Source organism: Hypomesus nipponensis, chromosome 16 (genome assembly GCF_054491055.1).
Source record: "Hypomesus nipponensis isolate SF chromosome 16, ASM5449105v1, whole genome shotgun sequence".
NCBI classification, from domain to species: domain Eukaryota; kingdom Metazoa; phylum Chordata; class Actinopteri; order Osmeriformes; family Osmeridae; genus Hypomesus; species Hypomesus nipponensis.
In genome coordinates this window covers 3,500,199-3,512,895 of record NC_140376.1, presented here as the reverse complement: position 1 = coordinate 3,512,895, position 12,697 = coordinate 3,500,199, and the positions used below count along the sequence as shown (strand labels likewise).

General features: G+C 45.0%; 1 protein-coding gene across 1 annotated transcript; it reads left to right on the top strand.

Moving 5' to 3' along the window:
* The first annotated feature begins 16 nt into the window (after positions 1–16).
* Positions 17–5,419, top strand: LOC146254397 (mitochondrial coenzyme A transporter SLC25A42-like). The gene is made up of 8 exons (XM_084676287.1): positions 17–349; positions 762–930; positions 1,716–1,827; positions 2,004–2,029; positions 2,482–2,648; positions 2,889–3,005; positions 3,300–3,451; positions 3,776–5,419. Exons 2-8 carry the CDS (start codon positions 844–846, stop codon positions 4,099–4,101), a joined length of 987 nt encoding a protein of 328 aa, XP_084532413.1. The 5' UTR covers positions 17–349; positions 762–843; the 3' UTR covers positions 4,102–5,419.
* Positions 5,420–12,697: the final 7,278 nt, after the last annotated feature.

The window sequence follows — 12,697 nt, the reverse complement described above, 5'->3', positions numbered from 1 at the left end:
ACACAAGTGTGCGTGCCCTCTATTAGATAAGCCACTGAGAGCTATAATAATCTCGTCGGTCAACTCCAGGAAGACTTTTCGCGCAGACAACACCTAAAAATAGTTTATCTTCCGTGTTGAAGTTTGACATCTGTCTTTTTCAATCACCTCGAACAGGAAAATACGTCGAGGAGTGTAGATTGGACTACGTGCAGCCAGCGGTGTTGTGATCCAGACCAAGCAAACAAACATCAAAACATGCCCAAGGATCTAGCAGACAACGTTTAGCAGACAACGACGCGTTGATCATTGAATTGGGATTTGGAATTTGGATCAAATTTTGCATTTTTTCGTACACGGAAATTCAAAGGTAAGGGTTTATCGAATCCCATACATTACATGTTGCAGTGGTTTGTGCAAAGCAACTAATGCGTAGCAAAGTTGTTATACTGCCCAACAATGACTTGCAACGGTAGGGTGTTGTTCACTCTTAACCATTATACTCTTAACCACTCTTAACCATTATATTAACCATACATATTTAGATTGGTAGAGGCATGTTTAAACCGTCATGTAGCATAAAGACTGTTTACTCGGATCACAGTAGCAATGTAACATGATATGTTTAGTCGTTCGCCCATCAGAAATTCATTAATTTTAAGCCAGTAGACATCCAGACATATCAGTCAAAAGCTAAAAGTGTGTTTGATGATGTCAATAAGGAGAGATTTTGTTTTTAGTCATTTGTTGAGTTCATTTATTATTCTTATGTCTGTCTTCAGCCGTGGAATCTTCCAGAACCGCTAGCCCGCCTGCGTACTTGTTTGTCTTACTAACTGGTTCACGTCAAGGGCACGACCCAGTATGGCCCACAGAGTCCCAGACCACCAGCCAGCCCTACCCGTGGACCAGGGCTCTGTGCTGTCTCTGCCACCCTCCACCCAGGCTAAAGTGAGTCCAGTCTCCCTTGCCAGCTAGGTTTGCTGGGTGTTTACGCCACAACCACCTTGCTGTAGATCATCTTAATTTAGTGTGACATGAGGGGTACTTTGTTCAAAAAATGTGCTCGTTGCATATCTGACACATGCCATTTTGGTCGATTCTCTTTTTCCTTATTAAATATTCCCTGAAAGTAGGACTTAAGTGGGTCATATTCATATCAGGTTTGTCCTTATCGCTGCAAAGTCAAAACACGTGGACCTACTCAGTACAGTACCTCCGCTCTTTGATTCTTATATTGCAACAGACCCAGACATCAGCCATGGGTCCCTAACTTATCTTATCAGCTAGAGAATTTATGATCCCATCTAGGTTTCTCAACACACAATTCAGAATGTGGGCCAAACCGTTCTCGGGCTCCATCTTATCTCGATGTACTCAGATAAACTGGAGAGGGCCCTTAGCACGTGTGTAAGTGTGAGGCCGTACTTGGGAGCTGGCTGAAAGATAGCACTGTACTGTAGATAGCCCCTCTGGCACGTTTGTGTATGATTGAAGGCCCGCGCTCAAGAGAACGAGAAGGCTAATAAAAACTGGGTGCTGAAAGAAGACTCAGGTTGCACTGCACTGGATGCTGACCAAAGTTATACCTAGTGCTACCTTAGCCTGTTTACTCCTGGGTGCCAAACTGTATCAGTTATAGCCCATATTAAGGAATTGGACTAAAAGGGACTGTTGACATGGGCTTCTGTTGCCCAAACTGTTGTGGTTAACCGGTTGTGTGTCTTTGTGTGCAGGATTTCAGTCAGAGATGGACCGTGCTGGATTCTTTGCTCTGCGGGGCCTTCGCAGGTGCGGTGGCCAAGACCGTCATCGCTCCACTGGACCGAACCAAAATCATCTTCCAAGGTGAGCTCACCTCGCTCTCATGTTTCCCAGCATGGAAACAGTGGACAATGGAGGGAGCATATCTAAAGGCAGCATTTCACAATAGCATTACCCTTCCTGTTTCAACAGATTCTGCCTTTATTTTCCATACTTTTGTCAGCAATCTAACGTCTTTTATCGCATTTCTTTTACCTCAGTGTCTTCAAAGCGATTCTCTGCCAAGGTGAGCGAATTCCTTCATTATATAATTCACATAGAATTTGCAGCTCAATGCTATTTACAGACTCTAGCATGGCAGGATTCAGTGGTATTAGTGTTGTGTTCCTGGGTTCTTGTAAGTAGCAGTATGCAAACTTAGAATGTCGATGTAATACACAGCAGTCAACTTCTGAAACTAAACGTTTTCTGTACTGAGCTACTTACATTTAGTCATTTAGCAGACGCTCTTATCCAGAACAACTTACAGTAAGTACAGGGACATTTCCCCTAAGCAAGTAGGGTGAAGTGCCTGCCTTTTTTCACAGCCGGGAATCGAACTGGCAACCTTCAGTTTACTAGCCCGATTCCCTAACCGCTCAGCCACCTGTCTTCCGTAGACTTTGTCAGCCATTATGTGTTGTGGGGATTTCGAACATGGATAAACTGTTGTTGTCTTCTGGCCGTGTGTCTTCTCAGGAGGCTTATAGGTTAGTCTACCACACCTATATGAAGGATGGGTTCTTCAGTCTGTGGAGGGGCAACTCAGCCACCATGGTGAGGGTCATTCCCTACGCTGCCCTCCAGTTCTGCTCTCACGACCAGTACAAACGACTACTGGGCGGATACTATGGTTACCAGGGCAAGTAAGTACTTGCTTATCTGTCTATTATCATGCAAAATGTGTTATTTATATAAGACATCCAGCCATTTATATAGAATATTATTTATTCATGTTTGATATTACAAAGATGTCTGGGGTCAATAATGATCGTAGTAAAATGGGAGATTTTTTCCAGCTCTGACCTTGACTCTGTGGTTCCAGAGCTGCCTGGCATTAGTCGCTGTTGTGTAACACGATCTCACTGTTTGTTTGTTTTGTTCAGAGCGCTGCCACCCCTTCCACGGTTCCTGGCAGGGTCCCTGGCTGGCACCACAGCTGCCATGCTCACCTACCCGCTAGATATGGTCCGTGCCCGGATGGCAGTCACCCCGAGAGAAATGTAGGCATTCACCTCAGCACTAATTTAAAACATGTCATAATCCCCATTTACTTCAATGTAAAATTGAAGATATATGCATTTCCCTGCATGCACTTCCGTTAAAAAACGATTCTTGACAATGCCTTTGATGGTAACTAACTTCTTGTATGCACAACACAAAAGAAAATATGGAAAAACAAGCTTATTTAAATAAACAGCAAATCTTTGAAATAAACCTGAAAGCCTCCAATGCCGATGACCATACTGCGAGGGTATGTTCTGATCGTTCCACTGCTTCCTGTCTCTCTCCTACAGGTACAGCAATGTTATGCACGTGTTCGTCCGAATCTCCCAAGAGGAGGGCTTTAAGACCCTGTACAGAGGCTTCACCCCCACCATCCTGGGCGTGGTCCCCTACGCAGGCCTCACCTTCTTTGTGTACGAGAGTCTGAAGAAGCTTCATGCAGGTAAGAATACTGCGGTCCTCTTAAGTGTTCAGGTGTCAAGGAAAACCTTTGATACATTTATTCATTTAGCAGACGCTCTTATCCAGAGCGACGTACAGTAAGTACAGGGACATTCTCCCTGAAGCAAGTAGGGTGAAGTGCCTTGCCCAAGGACACAACCATTTGGAAATTAAACCGGCAGCCTTCTGATTGGTAGCCTGATTTCCTAACCGCTCAGCCATCTGACCCCATCTGATACATACAGCAAAAACTCATATGTCATTTGACATTTTCTTTTCATCCCAGTTTGTTGACTGACTGGCTAATCTGTCTCACCCTCCCCAGAGAGAACACTGCGGTCCCAGCCTTACCCGTCCGAGCGCCTGGCCTTTGGGGCTTGCGCGGGCCTCATCGGCCAGTCGGCCTCCTACCCGTTGGACGTGGTCCGCCGGAGGATGCAGACGGCTGGGGTGACGGGCCACCCACACACCACGGTCCTGGGCACCATGCGGGCCATCGTGCAGCAGGAAGGCGTGGTGCGGGGCCTCTATAAGGGTCTCAGCATGAACTGGCTCAAAGGGCCCGTCGCCGTGGCAGTCAGCCTCACCACCTTTGACCTCACGCACAACCTCCTGCACAAGCTACATCAGGTGGACCATTACACCCACTAGCCAGCAGGGGGAGCCGAAGGTGCAAGCCGTCGTCGAATCTACTGAGGAAGCCACTCACAAACCAGAGGAAAGGGAGGAACGTAGTTTTCCGTTCACTCCCCTCACTGAAGTGGATCCTACGCACTCTGCATGTCAGTCAGGGGCCTCAGGGTGATGTGTCTGGACGAGGAGAAGACACGAGAGGGTTCATCATGCTCACCGCTGCTCTCAGACACAAACACGCACCCTTGTTGACATGGATGGGTGATTTTTGTGCTCTGATTTGATTGTCAGGCAGTTTTGTGACTGTTGTGTTTTATGTTCATGGGGACCCTTGTCATGGTTGTGGATTATTTTAACTTAATAATAATAAACTCCATAAAGATTAACAATTGTATAATATGTTAATGATTAACCTAACCAGTTCTATTATTGGCTTAGGCCTGTTTTTAATTATATATTTTTTAATACAACCATAATAATGCTGCTTTCCTCACCGTTTTTAAATGTTTATTTTAAGAATGGCAGGGTTAGCTGTACAGTGTTGCAGTAGTGAATAGTGGTCAGATGACGCTTTTAAAGGTTTTCTCCTGGTTACATTTACGTTTAGTCATTTAGCAGACGCTCTTATCCAGAGCAACTTACAGTAAGTACAGGGACATTCCCCCCAAGGCAAGTCGGGTGAAGTGCCTTGCCCAACGACACAACGTCATTTTTTTGTCACGGCATCGATCCAGCAACCTTCTGAGTACTAGCCCGACTCCCTCACCGCTCAGCCATCTGACTCCCTCAGGTTCCAACGAAAGCTTTGTGTTGGAGTGTGGAAAGTGAATCTATGGTTTATATTATGCCAAGATGGTCGGCGTTGAAGCGGGAGAATGTGGGACGTTAGTAGGACCGAACGGGACTGCACTGTATCACAAGTCTGTTTACAACTACAAGGTATGGTTCAGATTTATAAAATCGGGGTCAAATGGATAATGTCTGCAGTTTATCAAATGCATGCAAATCTTTAGACATAAGTATTCTGTTGTAGTATTGAGAAATGCTTACTGTTCAGATAAGTAACTGTCTACACTCCCATTTTGTGGGTTGGTAAGTAATTGTTTGGTTTGCTGATGCCTATAATTGTACATTTCAGAATCTTGATATGCCAAAGTGCTTACTTCTAGACTTCAGTCTTGATGGAAAATAACTGTCAATCAAGTGTTGTTATTTTGCTGAGAATTCATCCTGGTTTGCTATTAATCTTAGATGTATAAGTGCAATATTGTTAATAAATTATTTACATGTATGCTTCTATCACAAGCAAACTTGCAATAAAGACCTTTTAATGTAACGTCAGTGTAACAGTGTAAGCATTTCTCTTCAAGAGATAAGCTATAAGCAGACTCACTGAGGTGTTTTAGGTCAGTGTAGACTGTTAAACCCCTGTACCTGACCAGTGAGATTAAATCATTTATACTCTGACTGATCAAACTGATGTTCATAACAGCCATTCATATTCTTTTTTAGGTCTGCAGTATTAAATTAAAGTGTTTTGGGTAACTGAATAACCTCATTCTTAGAATTGAAGTGTAATCCTTCAAAATGGCCTTCAAATCTGTCAGTATTTTTTTTCTTCTCAAATAACAATTCACTCAATGTTTACTCTCATGCCTAAATAGATTAAAGTGTCTGTCGGTTGTGTGGTATATTCAACATTGACACTGTGTTTCTTTTTTTGTTAAATTACTCTGTTTGGTAAAATGTTATTTCTATCGTAACATAAACAACCTGTATTAATAGGAACCAGAGAAGCGGAACTAATTAGTTTAAGTGGTGTTGCGCCCAATTGAGGGGCCTCGTCCTCCCCTTCAGAGAAGATTTGGGAAGCAAAGACAAACGCTGTTGTATCCATTCCTATTAATATACTTCTGTATTTATCAGGTCAGTATTGGTATGAGGTCAACTACCTACTTTTTCAAAATGATAAACTTTTTCTTTTTCTTTGCATTACTCAAGATATTGTTATGCATGATGGAAAATGACTTGTTTAAAACAAACAGTTAGCAACGCACCTCGTGGCATGGTCTTTATGAGTAGCGGCCGTTGCGACGAGATGAAAGGAGTAGCAAATATATACATATATCGTACAGCTAAGTTTGAGGCGCTGGGTCCTGATTGTTTGACCAATGTTTACTATGTTTTAATTGTAATATAATTGATGGAGTTGTTTATTGAAAGGATGCACTCATGTAGATGTTATGGGGTGTAATTCCACGTGTTTCACCGATTGAACATTCCCGTCTTGTGCTAGCTGGTGAACGTGCTAGTGTGGGGGTTATTTTCCTGACCTACATAAGGTAGCAAACTTTGTAAGCGTAATCATTTTGTGTAATCTAGAAAAATTACCAATTAGTAATGTGAAACAATGTGGTTAAACAAATGTGTGATTGGCTAATAATAAAAGAGAAGATTTGAGAAGCAAAGAGAAACACTGCTGTCTCATTCCTATTAATATACCTCTGTATTTAACAGGAACTGAAAGACAAGTGTGGCCCATCAGCCTTGGGACCCGTGACAAACTTTGGGGGCTCGTCTGGGATCTCTCCTCTTCACAACAACCAGGGGAGCAGATCCAGTGATACCAGAACCGCAAGACCAAGGTGACCAGACGTGACAACAGTCCAGGAGTCAGTTGGTGGGTGTCCGTAGAGGAAGATCGAGGAGGAGAATTGTCTTCACTTCCTAACGGAGCCGCACTGCTGAACAGGAGGTCAACGTACGTCGGCCACTTGGGAGCTAGAACACTGGTTCTCAATCCTGGTCCTCGGGACCCCCTGCCCTGCATGTTTGCGAGAGAGCGATGATGAAGGTATGGGTCAGTTGTTGATGTTGTCTGATTTGATATGTTGAATTTTGAATCCCTGTATTGTTGATGATCTGTCCGAAGATGGAGCTTGTGAAGTTGTGACACATGTTAGGCCCAGTTCACCACAGTCACCCTCCAACAGCACAAACACACAGAATCAACACCAGCCTTGCACACATGCCAACACAAGCACACAGTCAGCAAGAGAACTGAGAAAACTATATGAAGAGTTGAGTGAACAACTAAAACAATGTGAAACTACAAATACTCCACCAGTCAGTGTATATAACCACCAGGGGACATCAATGCCACACCCAATGTCACAGAGGACAGGGAGGATGGTCCCTTTAAAGAACTTTCTCTACCTCCAGCGCAGAGAATACAAAGTATATGGCGGTCAAATTGGAGACCAGAGTTCTGAGATAATGTATAACAGCATCAGTAAACAAATAGATGAGGGAGTCAGAGAAGGCTTTGCAGAAGCAGAAGTAATCAGGGGTGTGTTGAGGATAATTAAACCAGGCACCTTTTAAGGAAATGCTTATCAACAATGATGAAATGACTATTCTCGAACTCGAGGGCTTCCTCACCTAGGAGAAAAGGCAACTATGGAGATGTTTCAGGAGCTAATGTGTGCTAAGCAAATTGAACAACAGTCACCCCAGCAGTTCTGTACCACATGATTGGACTAAAACAGAAGCTTAATTTTCAGTCAAGGCAGGCCAATGCAGACATCTCCTACGATCCAAGGACCATCCAAGAGGTTTTTCTCCATACAATCTACCAGGGCCTTGGGACAACACGCCGATATTCGACAGAGGCTGAGACCTCACATCGAAAAACAGCCTAGTCACCGATGAGGAAATCCTAGGCCAAGTAATGAAAATGATAAGTGATGAGAATGAGCACCAGCGCACACTCAGCCAAACCCCCCGTCACATGCATATAGTGCCAAGGTGTAAACAGGAGACCGGCAGAGTAATGACAAACCAAAAGCCTCAGTGGAAGACAATAGGAATGCATAAGCCTTTTGTACCCGAGTGTCTTCCTTGAGTCTAATCTCCATCTGCAGGGAAGGGGTACAGCCGATGTCACCACTGTTCTTAAAAAAGGCCCCGGACTCCTCATATAGGACTTCCTCCACTAGCTGTTGTTGTTGAGGGTTTAGATGACTGATGTCGACAGGCGGTAACCAGGGCCCTGTGGGGGGGTCACTAGAGGAGGCAACATTGTTAGTCTCTGCCGGTGCTTTTGCTTGAGTACACTCAGCCTGTTGTGATACATTTGTCTCAAGGATCTTGGTGACATGTTGGATCGTCCCTAGAGGTGTCCTTTTTGGTAGGGTGATCTCATGCTTGGAGTGGTTGGAGATGGGCACCTTTACGTATGGCCATCGAGTGTTGTTGATTTTCAGGAGGCCTTCTCCTACACTCAGCTGCCCTACAGTGATTTTCCCATCCTTGGGTTCATATAAAACTAGGGGATCTGAGATGTCAAAGTTTGGGTGAATTTTACACAGCACTTGTACTGCCTTTCCCGCTGGGATGAATGTGTTGTCTTTGCCCACTCTTACTGTGGCCGGGTCGCAGTATATCCTCTGTGAAACTTGGATGAAATTAACCATGGCCACCACTTGCTCTTCTTCCATTCCAAATGCACTTCGTAGGAGGCTGGTGACTGTAGCAGCCGCATCACCAGAGGATTCTTGTCTCCTAATAATCTCCTCCAGTACATTGGCTCCTAAAAGAGGCTGGGGTAATGACAACTGACTAACCAGGAAAGGGGCTTGTATGGTGAGATTGGGGTTGTCATTCCCTGTGAGGTTGACAGTGAGCTCAACCCATCCATCGTAGGGGATAGTTTGTCCATTTACTGCATAGACATCCAGGTTTTCCTCAAGAAGCTCCTGTAGAGGTCTTACTGTATAGTTGTATTGTCAAACGCACCGGCAGCATTTCAAAGGAGTATGGAGGAGATGCTCGACACCCTAAAAAATGAATGCTGCATCCCCTATCTCGATGACGTGCTCTGTTTTTCCAAGTCCTTTGAAGAACATTTACAAGTGCTTCATAGAGTCCTTCAAGCCCTACAGCGTCATGGGGTAAAACTGAAACCGGAGAAGTGCGAGTTGTTTTGCAAAGAGGTCCGATCCGTTGGACGGTTAGTGTCGGCAGAAGGGGTGAAGGTGGATACAAAGGACCTAGAAGCAGTACAGGTACTGAAACAGAACTCAACAAACAGTTGGGCAGGTCAGACAACTGCTTGGTTTTCTGAGCTACTATCGAACATACGTGTAGGACTTCTCACGTATAGCTAAGCCCCTGTATGACCTGCATAAGGTAAAGCTACACACACCGCAGGCCACACCACCGCAAGGAAGGACTAAAAGCCCTCAGCAGTCATTCCGAACCCCAGTAGAGTGGAAGGAAGAACACCAGCAGATCCTGGGATGTCTGGTAGACAAGCTTACCGAACCTCCAGTGCTGGCGTACCCAGATTTTGATCGCCCTTTCACACTCCATACCGATGCTTCTCATAAAGGCCTCTTTGCGGTCCTTTACCAGAACCAGGATGGGAGGATGAGAGTGATTGGCTACGGGTCGCACACATTGACATCGGCAGAACAGAATCACCACCTGCACAGCGGAAAACTTGAGTTCCTGGCAATGAAATGGGCCGTGTGCGACAAATTTAGAGACTACTTACTCTACGCCCCCCATTTCACAATTTTTACAGACAATAACCCACTAACATACGTCTTAAGTACGGCCAAACTCGATACCGTGGGCCATCGCTGGGTGGGACAGCTAGCGGATTTCCGTTTCGACATCAGATACCGGCCTGGCAAGACCAACATCGATGCTGATACGCTATCCCGCTGCCCCCTTGATATTGACTCCTTCATGACAGAGTGTGCTGAGGAGCTATCGGAGGAAGCAGTATGTGCTATATGGGAAGGAAGCCGGAGAGCCCAGCTGGGAGACGTTGCCTGGCTGGCAGCCCTCAACATAGCATCCCAAAACCAACCTGTCATGGAGCCTCTTCAGACCATCAGTCATGATGAATTAATAAGAGAACAAAGAACAGACACTGCAATAGGAAAAGTCATGGAGTTAAAGGAGAACAACACACCACTACTGAAAGAAGACCGGGAAAAAGTTGACACATGCACAAGGAGGCTCTTAAGAGAATGGGACAGGTTACACATTGAGGACGGCCTGCTCTACAGAAAAACAAAAGGTTGGCGACAACTGGTCCTGCCAGCCACCTACAAGCAAATAGCCCTCACCCATCTACATAACAACATGGGCCATGTTGGTGTTGAAAAGGTATTGAGCCTAGCAAGGTAGCGATTCTACTGGCCTTTCATGAAGAGAGAGATTGAAGATTATATCACAAGGAAGTGCTCCTGCATTAAGCAGAAAAAGCCAGCCACTCATGAAAGAGCACCAATGGGAAGTATTACATCAAATTCGCCCCTTGAACTTGTGTGCATTGATTTCCTCCACCTAGAAGCCTGTCGGGTGGATGTGAGTATATCCTCGTAGTGATAGACCACTTCACTAGGTTCGCCCAAGCTTACCCCACCAGGAATAAAGCTGGCAAGACAGCTGCTGACCGGATCTTCAGTGATTTCATCCCCAGATTCGGATACCCAACCAAACCACCATGATCAGGGCCTGGAGTTTGAAAACGAATTTTTCAGATCCCTTAGACAATTATCCAGTGTTGGACACTCTAGAACCTCTCCGTATCACCCCCAGGGTAATCCAGTTGAAAGGTTAAATCGTACCTTGTTACAAATGCTTTGCACTCTAGGGGAGAAAGAAAAGGAGAACTGGAAGGACCATCTACCTCATGTGATACACGCATACAACTGCACGAGGCCACAGGTTTTTCCCCCTACTATTTGTTATATGGCCGTCATCCACGTCTCCCAGTTGACCTCCTTTTTGGTCTCATAGCAGACAAAGAAGCTGAATCCCCAAAAGGATAATGCCGAAAAAGGGACAGAAAAGATGGTGGAGGCATATAGGATCGCAAATGCAAACAGCCAACAGTCGAGTGCCAAGGGGATGAGATACTATGATAAGAAGAGTAGAGGTGTGACCCTTCAGTCCGGGGATTGGGTCCTTGTACGAAACCTCAATGAAAAGGGAGGGCCTGGTAAACTTAGGACCTATTGGGAGCAGAACATCTACATTGTGAAGGAGCAGGTTGGGGACAATCCCGTATACAAAGTAAGTCCGGAGAAAGGAGGTCGCCCCACTCGCAACCTGCACCGAAATCTGCTGCTCCAAGTAAACGACTTACCAGTGGAGTCATCTCCTGAGCCCTGACGTTAATACATCTGAACGGCAAAAGATAACAGAGCCACGCTTAGGAACCTTGAAGACTATGGAACAAATTCAGAGCCCAGATACGAGTGCCTCTGAAGAGGAAGGGAGATCTTGTTACTGGCCGCGGATACCTGTGGAAAACCCGAGAGTTGAGAGTAACTTACCAGAGAGGAGTGCTACTAGCAAACTACAAAATAAACCAGAATGGAGTGAAACTCACCTGAGACGGAGAATCCATGTTGAACCCGAACAGAGAGAGAGAGATTCAATGTTGGGACTGAGCAAAGAGAGAGAATCTGCATCGAACCCGAATAAGAAAGGGAAGATGTCATGGACGAAGGACATTCTCTACTAGAGAAAGGCGACCTGGTTATGTGTTCACATCCCATTGGCCCATCCCTTGGCCAACCAGCTTATCAACTATGCCTTACTGTTAATACCGTGGTAACCCAGCCATCTCATTGGACTCACTTGTATTACCCTTATCCCTATCCCCATCCCTTTCAACCCCCATCCATCACTCCGTACCCATACTCACCTGCAGCATACCCTATACATTGTTTCTGAAAATAAATAGTTAAATAACAAGTTTCCACACACATACATTCCATACCCATTTACTTGGGGTATATTTAATGTTTGATTGCCTTCTGAAGTGTGTGTAGTTCAGTGTAATGGCTGTCATGGAAGTTGAACTTTTCTCTCTTGAGGTTTTGTCTTATGAAGGCCAAGTGTCAGGAGCCACTTGTTTGTTGGGGAGTGTGTGGTATATTCAACATTGACAGTTTCTTTTTTTGTTAACATTTTACTATACATATAATAATTTATTTCTATCGTAACATAAACAACATGTATTAATAGGAACCAGAGAAGCGGAACTAATTAGTTTAAGTGGTGTTGCGCCCAATTTCCGCTAGGTGAGTGGCCCTCCCCTCCAGAGAAGATTTGGGAAGCAAAGAGAAACGCTGCTGTGTCCATTCTTATTAATATACCTCTGTATTTATCAGGAACTGAAAGACAGCAACAAAATCATTTGTTGCTGTGGCCCATCAGCCTTGGGACCTGTAACGTGTCCTGAGTACCACTAGATGGCAGTGACGCCCAGTGAACAACCTGGATGGTGCGTCAGAGCCGAAGAAGAGGTAAGGCCCTAATCACAACCTGAACTTGACCTCCTCTCAGTCATCTCTTGGGGTTTATGTCAGGCTACCAACCCAGTTACACATGGATGATTGTTACTCGACCCTGTGTGGTGGTAAATTATCAAAACGTCTGTGTGCAAGGAATTGTTACACCAGTGACAGGTGTACCTTAAATATTACTCAAACCTTAAAACAAAGTTTTCTTTGTCCTTCATTTGATGCAAGTGTAGAATTCAGCAGTGCAGCACTGCGCCAGAGTCATGTCGTACTGGTAAGATATC